The sequence below is a fragment of the Zonotrichia leucophrys genome, chromosome 1 (genome assembly GCF_028769735.1).
Source record: "Zonotrichia leucophrys gambelii isolate GWCS_2022_RI chromosome 1, RI_Zleu_2.0, whole genome shotgun sequence".
NCBI lineage: Eukaryota > Metazoa > Chordata > Aves > Passeriformes > Passerellidae > Zonotrichia > Zonotrichia leucophrys.
Genome location: NC_088169.1, coordinates 99909245 through 99925814, shown reverse-complemented (window position 1 = coordinate 99925814; position 16570 = coordinate 99909245). Strand labels below are relative to the sequence as shown.

General features: G+C 47.4%; 3 protein-coding genes across 9 annotated transcripts in view; 1 reads left to right on the top strand and 2 right to left on the bottom strand.

Moving 5' to 3' along the window:
* The window catches only part of SENP7 (SUMO specific peptidase 7), a 65548-nt gene extending 56619 nt beyond the window's left edge, over positions 1-8929 (bottom strand). Inside the window, exon 1 of the mRNA XM_064725213.1 lies at positions 8523-8929. The gene's annotated coding sequence lies outside the window, so the exon portion shown is untranslated. The remainder of the gene's footprint in view (positions 1-8522) is intronic.
* Positions 8846-12426, bottom strand: TXNL4B (thioredoxin like 4B). Its single transcript, XM_064725349.1, has 4 exons — positions 12270-12426; positions 11838-12003; positions 11351-11502; positions 8846-10909 (listed from the first exon to the last, which is right to left on the bottom strand). Exons 2-4 carry the CDS (start codon positions 11967-11969, stop codon positions 10744-10746), a joined length of 450 nt encoding a protein of 149 aa, XP_064581419.1. The 5' UTR covers positions 11970-12003; positions 12270-12426; the 3' UTR covers positions 8846-10743.
* Positions 12280-16181, top strand: TRMT10C (tRNA methyltransferase 10C, mitochondrial RNase P subunit). Of its 7 annotated transcripts, XM_064725302.1 has the most exons (4): positions 12476-12755; positions 12894-13096; positions 14053-14195; positions 14373-16181. In XM_064725302.1, exon 4 carries the CDS (start codon positions 14411-14413, stop codon positions 15662-15664), a length of 1254 nt encoding a protein of 417 aa, XP_064581372.1. In that variant the 5' UTR covers positions 12476-12755; positions 12894-13096; positions 14053-14195; positions 14373-14410; the 3' UTR covers positions 15665-16181. The 7 variants fall into 7 exon arrangements, with proteins under 7 accessions (XP_064581403.1, XP_064581395.1, XP_064581372.1 ...); XM_064725333.1 differs by lacking the exons at positions 12476-12755; positions 12894-13096 and adding an exon at positions 12280-12455; XM_064725325.1 differs by lacking the exon at positions 12894-13096 and having other exon boundaries at positions 12470-12574.
* Positions 16182-16570: the final 389 nt, after the last annotated feature.

The following is a 16570-nucleotide window of genomic DNA, read 5'->3' as shown; positions in this document are numbered from 1 at the left end:
TGGAGGATCTCCTGCTAACTGCCCTTCTGTGAGGTTTGCATTTGGTCCACCTTGGTATCTGTTCCGTAATTCAGCAAGATATTTTCTCCACCTTTTTTCCCAGACAAGGCTTTGAGTGTCAGTGAGAATCATTGCCACAATACTTCGAATGTCATATGGTGTGAGATCATATGTAGCGAATGTCCCTCTTAGTAGCTGTTTGAAGTATTGTGAATTCAGCCCAAAAGTTTGAGCCGCCTTCCCTAAATCCTTGAGTATTTCATGACCCATCCTTTCCCACCTTGGGTTCTGTCCCTGGGCATCATATGCCACTGGCATTGTCAGATCTCCTGATCCCGGAAATAAATGCTTTTCCTTTGCCAATGCTTTTCTGATTCGCTTCCAATCCATCGTCTTCACCGGCTCTTGAAATTCCTCTTCTTCAGGTTCCGTTGGAATTTGCATAAATAATGGTATTGTGGATGTCGTTGGTGATTCATCACGTCTCATTCCTCGCCTTGAGGTTTTTGGCCTCGCTCCCAAATCCGAAAAGGAAGCTCGAGGATCCTGTTGATGTTTCTTTTTTGTTGTGTCCACTGAATGCAAGAAGCTCTTAGCTGCTTCCGCTGCTGACAACATCCATGTAGGAACCCCTTCCGATGCTGTGATCCTTATGACATTTCCTTCTTGTGGCTGTTCTTCATCTGAGCTTTCATCATCCTCATGAAACCTTGAAGTCGATGGATAATCCCTTTGTTGTGTTGGCATTGTTTTCTTTAAAATGCTTTTCTTTTTATATAGTGTTGGGAAAAATTGCTGCATTGTTGCAGTCTCGCCACGAGATGGCGCTGTGGTTCCGCCGAGCCAATCCGGCATGTCGTGCACTTCTGTCTTCCTGCCACCAGATGGCGCTGTCACCGGCCTCCCTGGCTCGGATGACGAAGCGTGCTCGGATTACGAAGCGTGCTCGACTGCTCCTCTTCCTGTCGGCGGCCATGCTGGCCGCCCCGTTTGAGACCGTGTTTGCTCGGCTTTTAATTCAGCTGAAATTGGGGTTTGAACACCAGAACGTCTCTCTTGAAGGGGTGAGTCTTGGACTCCGAGGGTTTTGACCAAGGGCACCAAGTCTGGAGAAGGCGGGGGGCCCCGGGATATGAACTCCCTGGCGTGGCCCCTCCTCGCCCGAGATGTTACAGGGGGTGTGGCCTGCTCCCGCCCACGCTCTACTCTCTGCGCCTGCGTGCTCTCCGAGCCGCTCCCTGCCTCTCCCGAACTACTTTCACTGTCTCCATCTTGTTCCACCCCTGAGATATCTCCCCCTCGGTCTGCCCCTGACTCTGTCTCCTCCTCCTCCGACGCTGTGTCTACTCCTCCCTTCGCCGGTGCGTGCAGCCTCCCTCCCGCCGGCACCCGCGCGCGTTCCGCGATTCGGGCTGATCTGCGCACGGGGTCTAATGTCACAAATGCGCGCCTCCTACGTCTCCTCATGGTAGCCTTCTGGGGCTGTGCAAATCCCCCGATTTCGCTGCCTATGTCAGACGCCGCGGCGCTGGTTTGTGGCTTTCCCCCCGGGTTTTCGCGAATTTCGCCCGCCGCGCGTGTTTCCGCATCCCTGCCGGCCGGGACCGCAGCCGCCCCTGGCCCTGAGCTAAGCAAAGCCGCATCTGAACACGTGTCCCTTGTTATTTCTTCACCCGCGCTCCCCGGCTGCTCCGCCGCAGCCTGGCCGCCCTGCTCCACCGCCGCGGCGGTGGAGAAAGCGCCCCCCCTGATCCCTTCTCTCCCCCCTGCTCCCCCCTTTCTGCTCCAGAGTCCTCCATGCTCTCTGGAGTTTCCGGACGCTTTAGGGGTTTTCTGGGGTTTCTGGGTTTTGGGACTGGGTGTTTTAATATTATTTCCTGCCCTCTTTCCTCGAGAGCCCTTTCGTCCTGGCCTTTTAAGGCCAGAGCTAATTTTTTCGCGGAGCTTCGCTCCCCCCCTCTTTCTGAGGGTCCTCCAGATGTCTGCTGCATCTGTTGGTTTTCCTGGCATTTCGTTTGCATAGAAATACCTTCCAGCATTATTCTTGCAGGAGACAACAGCTTTAACGCTGTCTCATCCTTTTTAGTGGCTAAGAAATATAAATGTCTGTTTATCTCCTGCCAAAACCCCACTTCGAATAGCAGGCACGTTTCTGCCAGTGGGTAGTTTAGCCTTGCCCATAGCAATAATTGTTTTAATTCTTTCTTTGGAATTCCTTCTGTGTATGCTTGTGTCACGCCTTGTAAGGCGGACAAAATTTCCCGTTGTTCCTGGGAAAGTGTGCCCCCCATGTTCTTATTTCTGGGCCTTCTTACCAAATCTATCGTCAGGGCAGTCCGGAGGTCTCAGTCTCTGTCCAGCAGATCACGAGAGGTGGTCCCAGGGCGCCTTTCTGGTTCCGGTCCAGGCTGTTCTGCTACGAATTGTCTTTGGCAGAAGCTGAGAGATGGAATTCTCAGTGACTGCTGTTTTTTGCAGACTCTGTTGGCTTTTTTTCTCTTCTTCTCTCTTTTTTTTCTTCTTTTCAGGCTTCTTTCCTCAGGAGTTATCAGTGCTCTCCTGGGACCTCATCTAAGATCGGAGCTATTCCCTTCGGTCTTCTGGTCTTCAGGGCTTTGAGGTTGCCCCTCCCCGAAAGGTTTTGTGGTGGTTCGAGCTCACCCAGTGGAAGCCAGTTGTCGGGTTTTCGGCTGTTAACCGAAAGGTTGGTGGTTCGTGCCCACCCAGGGACGCCAGTTGTCCGGTTTTCGGCTGTTTGAAGGGCCTGGAAAGGCCCGGAGTGGCCTTGGGGCAGCCCGCGTATCAAAGAACGAGAAGAGGCTTCAGTTCTTCTTTCGGTCTTTATGTTTATTAATTGTTTATCTAAAAGATTTTCTTTCGGCCCGACAGAGGTCTGCTCAGCAGTCAGCCATGAGCACACTGTGCTGCCCTCCGGACAGCCACCTATCTTTATACCCGTTGTTACGTGTACAATATTTATCATTTTTCCCCAATCCTTTTTATTTTTATTGTCGGGTGCACTTTCAGTAATGACCAATCCAAAAGTGCCACCATCACCAAAGAAGATGGAGGAGAAGAAGAAGAAGGACAGGACACGCCCCAATTCCTCCATCTTACTTCTCTAAACCCCCCTGTACATAAATCCTAAACCCTGTGTCTCACCCTCTAATTAACTAATCCCTTCACCATTCACCCCGGTGAAGTCCTCCTATCCTCATACAGGTGTCATCTCCCATGTAGGGTCAAAGTCCAGCCACCAGACACTTCTGGCAACATTCCAGGACTCCCGAGCCCCCCAAGGGTGGTCTCAGTGGCTCGGCACCTCAGGACTGAGATGCTGAGATCCCACAGGATTTCAGGGAATGATGTGTTTTTTCAATGATTGCTTGACCTGTGGAGAAATATGGAATACCAAATGTGTGTCTGATACCCCACTTTTTCAGAAATTTGTCAAGCACCGTCCCTGTGTATGTTGAGCCATTGTCTGTTTTTATCTCTTGAGGTACACCTAATGATGCAAATGCTTGCAAGAAATGTCAACAGGCATGTTCTGCTGTTTCTCCTGTATGTGCTGATGCAAAGACTGCTCCTGAAAATGTGTCCACTGAAACATGAACATTTTTCAGCTTTCCAAATGACGGATATTTTGTGACTTCAGCTTGCCACAGTTGAAGACTTTGCAGTCCCCGTGGGTTGACTGCTCCCGTGGAAGCAGGTGGCTGCACAAGCTGACAATCTGGACAAGCACTAATGATTTCCCTCACCTGGCTCTTTGAAAGATGAAAGGATTCCATCAGTGCCTGTACATTCTGATGAAAAAATGCATGGCTTAATCTTGCCTGCTCAAAAATGTCCAGAAGGGTTTGTGAAATGGGCATTGTCAACCTGTCTGCCTGAGCATTCCCTTCTGCTAGAAACCCTGGAAGCGATGTGTGTGCTCTGATGTGAGTGATGAAGTATTTATGTTCTCTGTTTTCTAGCAATATTTTCACGCCCGACAAGTATGAATATAAAATTTTGTTGCTGGTCTCTTTCAAAAGTGAACCTTCCAATCATCTGACCACACCCGCAACACATCTGTGATCAGATTGAGAAGTTGTTTGAACAACAACAAGGACCACCCAATGGTACTGCTGCAGAGGTATTTCCTTGTTGATGCTTGGAATGGAGAAGGCAAGTCTTGGAGCATCATCTGGATGGAGCGGAATGCTGAAGAAACAGTCCTTGAGGTCAAGGACCACAAGTGGCCAATCTCTGGGAATCATCGAGACAGATGGAAGCCCCAATTGAAGTGATCCCATTTCTTCGAGGACTTCATTGATCTTCCTGAGGTCATGCAACAGTCTCCAGCTGCCTGATAGTTTCTTCTTGATGACAAACACTGGAGAGTTCCATGGACTATTTGCTGGCTTGATGAGTCCCTTCTGCAGTTGTTCTTGGACCAGGTTTTTCAAAGCACTCAACTTTTTTTGCCGAAGGGGCCACTGATCCACCCAAACTGGATCATCTGTCTTCCTGGTTAACTTCAATGTGGCGAGTGCCGCAGTGACCCCACTAAAAATCCACCTCCAACTTCGTTCCCCATTGTGCCAAAAGGTCTCTTTCCCATACTGTGATGGGCTTCTGCACAACAAAGGGATGAATGATCGCCGTCTTGTTCCCTGGTTCTGTGACAACAATGGAATTCTCACTCTGCAGACACAGAGAACTTCCCCCTATGCCTGTGAGGGAACCCAAGGGTGCAATCAAACTCCATTCTCGAGGCCAAAAGATGTAGGATATAACTGTGATGTCTGCCCCTCTGTCGAGCATTCCTCTGACAACGATTGTTCTGTCCCCACAAGTCAACTGACAAGTGAGAGTGGGTCGATCTCGGCCTGTATGTTTCACCCATGTGGTATGTACTTCCACGTGTTCCTTCATAGGAAACTCTTCTTTGTCAAACACTGGCATGACCTGTTCCATGGCGTGTAGTGGCAAGGCGAAAGCTCTTGCTACCGGCGTATTTTCTGCCACAATCAATGGTGGTTGAAGAGCCTTGGCTAAAACTGTCAACTCTTCGTTTTGATTTGCTGAAATGATTGAAGGATAAACAACAAGTCCAAGGGTACTGCTTTTGTCTTTACCAATTATTAAGAAATCTTGTCTCTTGGGCGAAGTCCCATTGACACCTGTTGGCATCACTGCGTGACTTCCATCCAAGAAGCACATTAACTTGGAAGCTGCCAATGTGCACTGTGCTCCTGGTGGGAGGAGTTCTGGATCACTGAGGGTTCTGCTGATGACTTTGCTGAGGGAATCTGCCCGACATTCTTTGATGACTGTCCTGTCTGCTCTTGTGTCATCGCCATCACTTGTGTTGACACGTGCTGACGATGTTGCACAGTCTTTCTGGCGTTTCCCGGACACGGTAGAGGTTTTCCATCCCCATCCATTTGAGAATACCATTCATTTGCAAATTGTCTTCCTCTTCTGCATCTTGGACAGAGTGGCCTTTCTGTCTTTGGCACTTGCATTTGTGCTTGTGGGCAGTTCTTCTTCATGGGTCCAAATACTCCTCACCTCTAGCATTGTCCTCCCGATGAGTTGCTCTTCTTTTCAATGCTAACTAGAACTTTGTCCATCTTGTCGATCTTCTCATTCTGCAATTGAAGCACTCTTTCCATTTTTTCTCCCAACCGCCCTCCCAGTTGTTCTTCCAACTCTCCTCACAATTCCTGCTTCACGATGGATGCAACGTGCTGTGGTGTTCCCACTTTGCTGCATGCCTCTACCATTTCTGCCAAAGAAGGCTGACCGGGCATCGGACTGATGACCCGTTGGCAATCCAGATTGGCATTGGCATAGGCAAGACGTTCAATGAGATGTGGTTTTACCACGTCATCTGTCACTTGTTGATCCACAGCTTGTGTGAGTCGATCTGTTAATGAGGAAAAAGGCTCAATGGGACCTTGTCTGACATTTGTGAATGGGATATCTTGTGTCCTGCTGGAGCAATCTGCAGGATTGCTCTTCGTGCTGCTTCCTTGATGTCATTCAGCATTTGTTTTGGAAGCCTCGCTGCTTGTTGTGTTGGATTGTCATCTGGAGGATCACCTGCTAATTGTGCCACTGTGAGTTTTGCGTTTGGTCCACCTTGGTATCTGAGCCTCAGGTCTGCAAGAGATCTTCTCCATCTAGTGTTCCACACGAGATTCTGCGTGTTGGTGAGAATCATTGGCACAAGGCAACTGATGTTATAATGTGTAAAGTCATACACGTTGAAAGTTTCCTTCAGAAGCTGCTTAAAATATTGTGAATTCAGTCCATTGTCTCTGATGACTTCAGCTAATTCTTTAACCACCTCATGATCCAGTCTATCCCACCTTGCATTCTCACCCTGTGCATCGTAAGTCACTGGCATTGTCATGTCTCCTGAACCTTGCAATGTCTTTTTCTTTCCCTAATTCTTTTCTAATATCTGTCCAATCCATTGTTTCAACTTCCACTTCTTCTGGAACCTGCAGCTCCATGGGTATCTGCATGTACAGTGCAGTTGTAGAAGTCATTGCTGTCTCTGGAATCCTCGATTTGATGAAGTCTTCGGCCTTGCTCCTAAATCCGGAACAGGAATCTGAAATTCTCGTGCTTGTGTTCCCATGGCCGTGCTCAAATATTGTAGAAGGTATTTGGCTTCCTGCCTGAAGAACTGGCTGCTGTTGCTGCTGAAAACATCCATGCTGGAACACCCTCTGAGGCAGTAATGCCTATTGTATCATCCTGTTGCTGTTCCTCATCAAAGTGTCTTGAGCTTCATGAGATTCAGAAGCTGATGAAAACTCCATTTGCTGTGTTGTACTTGTCTTTGATTTAGATTTCCTTTTGTATGCAGTTGGAAAAAATGTTGCAATGTTGCTGTCCCGCCACCAGACGGCGCTGTGGCTTGGCCGGGCAGGTCTGGACGGTGTCCTGCAAGGTGGTGACCCTACCACAAGGTGGCGCTGTCGCCCGCCTGGCTGACCGCGATGGCGGCGCGACCGCGATCGGCTCCCGTTCGGCTGACTGCAGCGTTCGCGATTTTGAGTGAGACCGAGACTGTGCGATTTTTGACTGAGCCAGCAGTTGAGACTGGACACGTGTGTGTCTCCCCGGGACTGGAGAGATCGGGACCGAAGGGACTGGGACTGAAGGGATGGGAACCGGAGAGAGGGCGGAGCCCCGGGATGTGACCGAGCCCCAAGCACGCCCCTCCCCTGCCCGTGTCGTCACAGGGGAGCGGACCCGCCTCCGCCCGCGCTCAGCCCGCGGCTTCCGCGCACGCGCGATCTCGGGAACGCCTCTTTCCTCCCCTAGACTGACGTCACTGTCTCCTTCCCGTTCCGCCTCCGATGTTTCCCCCCGGTTTGATCCGTTCCTGAATCCCCTCCTCTCCCCCCGGCACTGTATCCGCACCCCCACCGGCGCGCGCAATTCCCGCTCGGCTTCTGCCCGCGCCGCGATTCGGGCAGATCTCCGCGTCCCGAATCCGGGTACGGCGTCATCACCGCGCGCCTGCCTACGGGTGCCGGCTGGGACTGTGCCGCTGCCCCGCCGGGTTTGTCCCCAGACGCTGTCGCCGCCGTCTGAGAGCTGTCCCCGGGTGGCTGCGCCACATTTGCCTCGCGATTTCTGCCCCTCGCTCGCGTTTTTTGCACCGCGCCGGTCGAAGCTGCCGCCGGCACCGCGCCCGCGCAAACCGCGTCAGCTCCCGAGTCTCCCACCGGGTCCTTCCCCCCTCGCCGCCGCCTGAGGCCGCCGCCCGCGGGACCGCGCCCGCCGCCAGAGAGCTTTGCCCCCTCTGGTCCCACTTCGGCCCCCCATCCCGACTCTGCTGTTTTCCCTTCCCTGTGGCTCCTGCGAATCGGGAGGGCGCGCCCCGATAATGGCACAGTCCGATTCCTCGAATTCGCTTGGGGAAATTTCAGCCCTGAGCTCTCCCAGGAGTGAGAGGGTGTCTGAGTCTCAGCCCGATAACCCTGAAGTATCTGGGGTTTCTGGGCGTTTTGGAGGTCCCGTGGGCTCTCGGGGTGATGAGGGAATCGAAGGTGATGAAGTTCCCTCCTGCTCCCCTTCTGTGGGCGCTGTTTCTGTTTCCCCTGGGACAATTGGAACAAGAGCTGCCCTCCGCTTCTGCCTCTGCTCCCCTCCCTCTGCTCCTGTGGGAGTTTCAGCAACCTGCTGTTCGGCAACCTGCCCAGATCTTGCTGAGGTTGCTTCCAGCATCATCTGTGCAGATGGTAAAAGTTTCAGGGCCGTTTCATCCTTTCTTGTGGCCGAATGATAAAGATGTCTGTTGATTTCTTGCCAGAATCCCACTTCAAACAATAGACGTGTCTCTGAGTATGGATAATTACAGTGTACCCATAGCAAAATATCTCTGAGTTCTTTCTTTGAAATTTCCATCGGGAAATTTCAAGCCTCTGCCATGCCTTGTAAGGCTGACAAAATCTTTAACTGCTCTTGGGAAGATGTTCCCCCCATGTTCTTAATTTTGACCTTCTTACCAAGTCCGAGTCGTCAGGTCAGTCTGAAGGTCCAGCTGGAAACGCCAGCAGTTCACAGGAGAGTGGATCCAGGGCACCTTCTGGCTCCCCTCCGGACTGGTCTGCTGCGAATCCCTTCGGCAGCAGCTCTCTGGATGGCCTTGAGAGTGGCTGCTGCTTCCCAGGCTGTTCTGGCTGCTTCCCAAGAGGTTTATCAGTGCCCCCTTGGAACGTGCCCAGCCAGGGATGCCAAATCTTAGGTTGCTGTTGGTAATTGTGCCCCGAGATGCGTAGGATGTCTCTGCACAACTGAAGAACGAGTCTGGACTCCTCACTTTTCGGTCTTGAGGTTGTTTATTAATTCTTATCTATAAAATTTTCTTTCTGCCCAGCGGAGATCCGCTCTGCAGGGCAGCCATGAGCACTCTGACCGCCCCCGAGGTGGTGCTGTCCTTTTATACTACAAACTACGTATTTCCTATTTACACTTAATTCCCAATACCTATCACCTATGTTAGACAGTGCACTTGTACTCTAAACCAATCCCAAAGTGCCAACATCACAGCAGAAAATGGAGAACAAGAAGAAGAAGAAGGAAGGCTAGACACACCCAGATTCCTCCATCTTGTCCCCATAACCCCCATACCAAAAATCCTAAAATCTACATTTTCATCCTGTGATCATTTTGTTATTACACTGTTCAAACCTATGTGACCTTCATGTCCTCATACAAAGCTGGCAGCTTGCTCCAAGGGTCAAAATCAAATCCCCAGGTGTTCTGGGCAGCATGCCAGGGTCTCTGAGCCCCCCAGTGGGGTCCAGCAACTCTGGACACCCAGAGGGATCTACTGAGTTCTGTCAGAGAAGAAAAACACAAAAGTTAACTATTAGGAAAGATGCATTGTTGAAAGCCTTAAGCCACAACCCTTTGGCTAGCTGTGAAATTTAAAATTGAATTAAAGATGTTAAGGTATACCAACTCTCATCTATCATTTTCTATAATAAACATTCTGTAGTTTTGGCTCTATAATCAGACTAAACTATCAGGAAAACATTTGTTTAAGTGCTTAGCTTCATTAGAAGGCCAAATCTGAAATAGCAAAAGCATCTATAAACAATCTGTTCCCTCCTATGTACCACGTATTGTTTAAAATCTTTCAAGACCTGGAACATCCACCGTCCTCCCTGAAACATTTACTGTTAAGCTGAACAATGCTTCAGGGAAGCACACACTACTGCCTTCCCTCCAGCTGGAGCTGGTGTGCCCCAAACATGACACATGGAGGTAAAAATCATTTCCATTTAAAGCCAACTCAGCCAGTGAGAATCATTTCCATTTTAAAGCCAACTCTGGCCATAAGCTGCTATAGAGATACACTAGTCAGGCAACCTGCAGTGACCAAACTGATGCAAAGGAATGACACTGCTGCTTCTTCTCAGCTGTTTAATTTTAGACAGAGGTGGGAAATACAGTTTTTAAATTTACATACTTAAGGCTTGCAATGTGTACAAGCAGAAGTTCAAATAATCTTTAAAGTGAATATAAACAAAAGAATTATTCTTCATCTCCAGTTCAAACCCATGGGAATCAAAAGTGTTCAATGGCCACAAAAAAGGATCCTTTGAAAGATGACAAAACCTTCTCCTACAAGTGTAGAACATTCCAATCTCAGTCAAAAAGCTGTTGAACAATAATAATGGGTATCAGAGAAAAGAGAGCATCAACTTGCCTTTGTGTTTATATCCATTTCAGATTGCAGTCATCATCTCTCAGAAGAAACTTCTGTCCTGTTATGCAGCAATGGGTAAAATGTAACATTCTTCATAAGAAAGGCACATTCAATTGAATGTTCTTGAGAGCAAACACAGCTTTTTTTATTAATGTCACGTTTGCTGTTATTACATCTGAATGAAAATGGTACTAAACACAAAACTACCAGCGTGCCTCGGTTCCCTGAAGAAGGCTGCACTGGAGATGCCACAGCTGAGGATGCACACAGCCTGCCTGTTTTCTAAGGGCTGGTCAGCACACAACTCAAAGAATTCTGTGCATGAACACGTAGCTTTATTTATGAGAGAAGCATGAGGTGACAGAATATCTGTCTTCAGAAGGAGACCAATATGATCCTTCAGGATAAATGCTCAAACTGTCCCACAGTGTCAGAGGAGGCCAAAAATGCTCAAAGGAGAAAGGGATCTACAACATTGTCCATTTGTGTAATTATTTTCTCAGATTAACCCATTAAATTCCTTGGTAGAGAAGATCATATTTAGGAATGTTATTGGGATCAATAGGACTTCTCACAATGAGCTTTCCCCGCATTGCTCCACGGTAGATCACTTCAATCAGATCTATAAAGTCTTGCTTTGTTTTGAAGCTTCCCACAAATTTGGTGTGATCTGGAGACCTAAATATAAGCATAAGATAAAGGTAGAATTGTAACATTAAAGTATTCAGAGAAAAACCACCTAAAAATGTGAAAATATGCCCAAATGAGATAAGGAGTTCTGATCTGGTCATTCCGAAAGAATGAACTAACTCTGTAAGGGCATAACCAAGTCAGGAATATGCTGTGACCTCCAAAGGTCAAACAGGTGCAGTGTTATGTCTTAAGATTTTAATAATTTCTTACTAATTCTTGCAGATTCAGATGTATTTCACCTACTTATTGCATCAGGGCATATTTCAAATTACTTCCCTATTTACATCCTTCTGGCTTCCTACAGAATTCTCAAAGCAGATGCTGGTAACAACATTATAGTTTTCAAATGTTACCTTCCCCAGACATGGTAACAGAGAAAAAGACTGATAATTTACAGACATAATAGACAATGGTGGGATGACTTACCCATAATCAACCTTCATGTGCTGTCCATTGAAGAAAAATACAGTAGATGGAATATAACTGATGTCAAAATACTGAGTGTACACTGGGACGTTGTTCACATCCACCAGGTAAATGACTGCCATTTTACTTAGGTCATGAGCTGTTTTTGCAAGCTGCAAAGAGTGAGAAAGGAAGATGACAAACAGACTAAGAAACAAGAACAAGAGGGCAGCAAGCTTTATAAAGCTTGTTTCTGTGTTACCAGCTTAAGCAGGTATAGAATATCACATCCTGTCTACCTCAAGCACTTTGTTCAGCCACTACAGTAGTAACACAGATGCTTACTTTTCAAACCTTTTAATAAATATAGTGTAATTTCATTCTATATTGGTCACCAAACTTTCCATGAGTGCCTATCGTAGCAAAAACATTCTCTTCTATGCGCCAAATATACTTGTACAGTCCGTTAAAAAAAAAAAAAAAAAGAAAAGAAAAAAAAAGGTCTTACAATATCATCGAGCTGCAGACAAACAGCATCATTATCTCTTCCAAAACGGAGAACCAAAACCTTCTCAGCGACGCTTTTAATTGCCTGATCCACTTCCCTCTTACAGGTCAGTTTGGGCAGCAGGAAACTCATCGCGACAGATCACGGTCCACACTAAAATCCCAGCCTTCCAGTTAGGGGAAAAAACAACAAAACAACGCACCATCAAACAACAGCAATCTGCGGGCCGAAAAGAAGGAAAACTTCTCTGTGCTATTACATTTTTTTAAAGGAAAAAAAAGGGAAGAGGGGAGAGAAGAGAGCAAGAGAGAGATCACAGATGAGCAGGCGGGGCTGACAAACCCCTCGGCCCCAGCCGACCGCCTCACGCCCCAACCCAGCGCGGTGGCAGGGACAGACCCTGACCCGCACCCGGGCGGCGCCAGCACCCACCGGCAGCCCCCTCGGTGCCCGGGGCTCCCCGGGAACGGAATACGGGAGAGTTCGGATCACCGCCCGCCGCAGCTCCCGCCGTGGGGCGCAGACAGCCCGGAACGCGGCGGTGCAGCCGCGGAGCGCCGGGGACAGCGCAGGGGAGCACCGCGGGCCCGCCCCGCGCAGGCGCAGCGGCTCCGCGAGGTGAGCGGCGGTGGCGGCGCGGCCGCGGCTGGGGCTGAGCTCGGGGCTCCTCGGGGTCCGCCTGGCACTGCTCGGCCCTGCCCGACCGAGCTCCGCGGGCGGGAGCGCAGATCCGGCAGGTGCTTCTCCGGGGAGCGGTGCCCCGGAGGCCGCGGGCCCCGCCGGTGTCCCCGGCACGGCTGGGGGGCACAGCGCGGGGCTGTGGGGTGGGAGCCTGCGCTCAGCGGCTCGGGTGCTCGTGGGCTGCTTTAAAAGTTGTTAAACATGTGCAGGGCTGCTGCCCTGCAGCCGGCCTCATCGGTGAGTGTCTAAAGGGAGTGCCAGAGTATGGATCCAGGCTCTTGCCCGTGGTGCCAGGCCGTGGGACAAGAAGCAATGGGCAGAATCCGAGGCACAGAAGTTCCACCTGAACGTGAGGAGCAACTCTTTACTCTGCAGGCGGTTGTGCACTGAACAGGCTGCCCTGAGGGGCTGTGGGGTCTCCCTTACTGCAGATATTCCGGGCCCGTCTAGACACAGCCCTGTGCCATGTGCTCTGGGATAACCTGCTTGAGCAGAGGAGTTGGACCAGATCTATTGTGGCGCCTTCCAACCTTACACAGTCCGTGATTCTGAGTGGGCAGCTAGGCTGGGGAAGTAAGGCAAGTTGTTCAGTCTCTGAAATATCAGTGGAGAGCCTTTTTGTTATTGAGATGAGTTGCAGTGAATTCATGATAAAAAAGAAAAATACTTTCAGTGCTACAAATCTAGGTTCTTCAAAGAGCCTTAGATGGATTCCTGCAGTAATGATGTTAGCTTGAATGACACACTGCTTGGCTCTATCAAAAGCTGTCATCAGGTATTCTGATAGTGTAAATCTGGTGCTCAGTATTGACTTAAATGGAGCTCCAGTCATGTAAGTTAATTGAGGAACTGACCCCTTCATTTCTCCGTGCTTCTTTGAGTATTACTTTTGCCAGTAGTTAAATCGTTCGGTTTTACATTGAAGGATTCAACTACTGGCAAAAGTAATAATTGTGCTTCCATTGTAGCACTTAGAAATTTTCACATTGTTAGGTTACTTGGTTGTTCTTGTTTCTTTTATCTTAATAATGGCAGAACATGATACCAATTTGATTAATTACTGTGTAGTAAAACACATGCCAGGTTATATAACTTTTCTAAATAATACACTGCTCCTTCTATGCCTCTTATCTGAGCAGGTACATGTCTACAAACCCAATATTAGATCTAACTTGTTTTGTATATCACATTATTTTCAGTTTATTAGGAAGATAATGAATTTTGATTTAAAAATTAGGAATTAATTATAGTTTTGTCCAAATCGCGTTTCCTCAAGGACTGAAACTCCACTGATGCTTAGTTCAGCAGTGTGCATAGGCCAAGGAAACTATTAAATGTTCTTGGGTGTGTTTTTCTTTCTGCACACCTTTCATATGTAAATACAAGTGTGGATAAAATTAATGAGACTGGGGAAATTTATGTCCTCAGCTTTATTTGCCTATGCCAACTTCACAGACAATTTAGCAAGAAGAAAAAAGACATTTTTTTCTTGTACAAATTGTTATTCTTCCCTCTCTTCTTCCTGTTTTCACAGGATAGATAAACTACATAAAAATTCTTCTGGTTTGCATGCAGCATTTCGCTAACTTTGGTTGTGAAGGCTCATCATATGATACAGATAACTTGAAGAGGTCTTGGACAGTTCTTGAAGGTTGTTTGACTGCATTTTGAATTGCAGTAAGTATAGCTGGTTTAAGCTGTTTTTATTTAGGAATCAGTAAAAAATTCATAATAGAAGGAGGAATTTCTTGCATCCTCCAAGAAGTAACCTATTGTCTGTCAGTGTTAATAAGAATGAAAATCTGCATGTGTGTTCTGTGATTTCTGACAAGTTTTTTCCCCCTCTTATTGGAGTTGGCAGATAAGTGTTGCAACACAGCACATGCCTAAGTATGCAGTCTGCTAATATGCTTCTGAGAAGAATTGTAAGAAGTTCTGTCCTTCCATTTGCCACACAACATGGGATGAAAAAGGATTTGTTTCCACTCAGTAGAACTCTGAGTTTATCCCTTTGTCTGAAGCAGGACAAGTCATGTGAACCCTCAGAAAAACTGGACTTGGATGAGTGGAAGAAGGTAATGAAATCTGGGTTGCAAGAAGAGGTCAGTGAGATGGTTTCAGAGCCTAAGGAGCTTTCCAGTTTGGCTGCTGCACGTGAGACTTTGGAGATGTGGAGGCTAGCTGGCAGAGCAGTTCCAGAAAATATGAGTGAAGACCAGCTAAAAACCTTTATGGAGTGTCCTTCTAAGTCAGCCAAAAAGAAGTATTTAAAATATTTGCATCTCAAAGAACTTTACAAGAAAAATGACAAGAGAAAGATGGATGAGAAAAGGGAAAGGAGGCTGGAAGCACAAGATGAAGATTCAAAAACAGAGGAGACCAAGAAGAGTCCATTTGTGTGTTTATGGTCCCGCACCATGGACAAAGCATACAACTGGAGGGCTGCTCAGTCCATGATCTTTGGCCAGCCTCTGGTGTTTGACATGTCTTATGAAAAGGACATGTCTGTGCGAGAAGTCTCAAACACAGTGAGGCAGATAGTAATGAGTGAAAGCAGCAATCGCAGATCTGTGGATCCATTCCACATCCACTTCTGTAACTTCAAAGATGATAGCCTCTACCACAGGGAATTTGTCAAGAATTACAGAGAGGCCTGGGACAAACTGCTTATCACAGTGACAGACCAGTGCTACACAGAAATCTTTCCCAAGGAGAAGCTCATCTATCTGACAGCAGATTCTCCCAAAGTAATGAAAGCATTTGACCACGATAAGATCTATATTGTTGGGTCAATGGTTGACAAGAGCATTAAAAGAGGAGTCTCCTTAGCACGGGCAAAGCGATTAGGGCTGGAAACTGCAGCCCTTCCACTGGACAAGTATTTGCTGTGGAGTACTGGTGCCAAAAATCTCACACTGGATCAAATGATGCATATTTTATTAACCTTGAAAGATACAGCTGACTGGAAGAAGGCTCTGGAATTTGTTCCCAAAAGGAAATACTGTGACTTCGTAAACAAGCCTGTAAAGGAATTGAAAAAAACATTAGACCTGATCAGCACACTCAAACTTGGAAAGGGACAGGAAAAAGTAGAAAAGCAATTTGCCAAAAACTACCCCAAGAGGTATAAACTAAAGCAAAAGTAGAGTGGTGGGGAGGAAAATGAATTTTTTACACACAAACTGTGCCGACTTCTTGGTGCTCTGTTCAGCTTTTAATCTCAGAACATGTTTTGTTGCTTATATTTGAAATTACCATTATTAAGAGTTCGGTTTTTTTAATTACTTTGGTAGTCCAGCTGTTTAAATTTATTCACACATTATTGAAATTGTGTAAGAGAAATGAGATAATCTGTTGTAAAAAAAATAAGTCTACATGAAGACTATCAGTCTGTTCCATTGAACTGTGCTGGGGCAAGGGTGATTGTTACTGAATGCAAAGGTCTTCAGACTGCTTTGGAGGCTGTCTACAGTTTTATTCTGTAAGATCACTAAGATGAAGTAGAAGAGACCTCTTCCATTACTTCCTGAATCCTCTTGTGTGCAAATGAATTGACTTTGATAACTGACTTAAATGGTTAAAACCTTGTGTGAGTTTGGGGAACTGCACAGTTTATTTCTGGATGTTCTATCTGGCACAAATAAAGTCCCTGTTTGGAAGGAATCAGGCAAATTTCTTGACTGTGCTGAAAAAAAAAAATAATCTTGCCTACTTTTGGGTAAGACTTTTATCCCAGAGTGCCTGTGTTTTCAGGCCATGTAATGTAGATTTCCCAAAGTGCTGGAACTTCTGAGTTGGTAAACTGTCCTATTAGTAAATACTTAGAGAAGCAGAGAGCCTTTTAGTATTTCTTACAACTCAAAATACATTGGTGTCTCTCTGGAAGTCTGTGTTCAGGCTGCAGAGCTGCCATGGGCAGCTAAATACAGCTCTGCTGTCTGTGGGATGAGGAGGGCTTTCTTTGTGGTGGATGCTTGAAGTCAGTGATGGCAGATGAGGAGCTGGTCACCCACTCCCTGGTGACCTCTTCCCACGTGCTGTTGTAAGGTGGG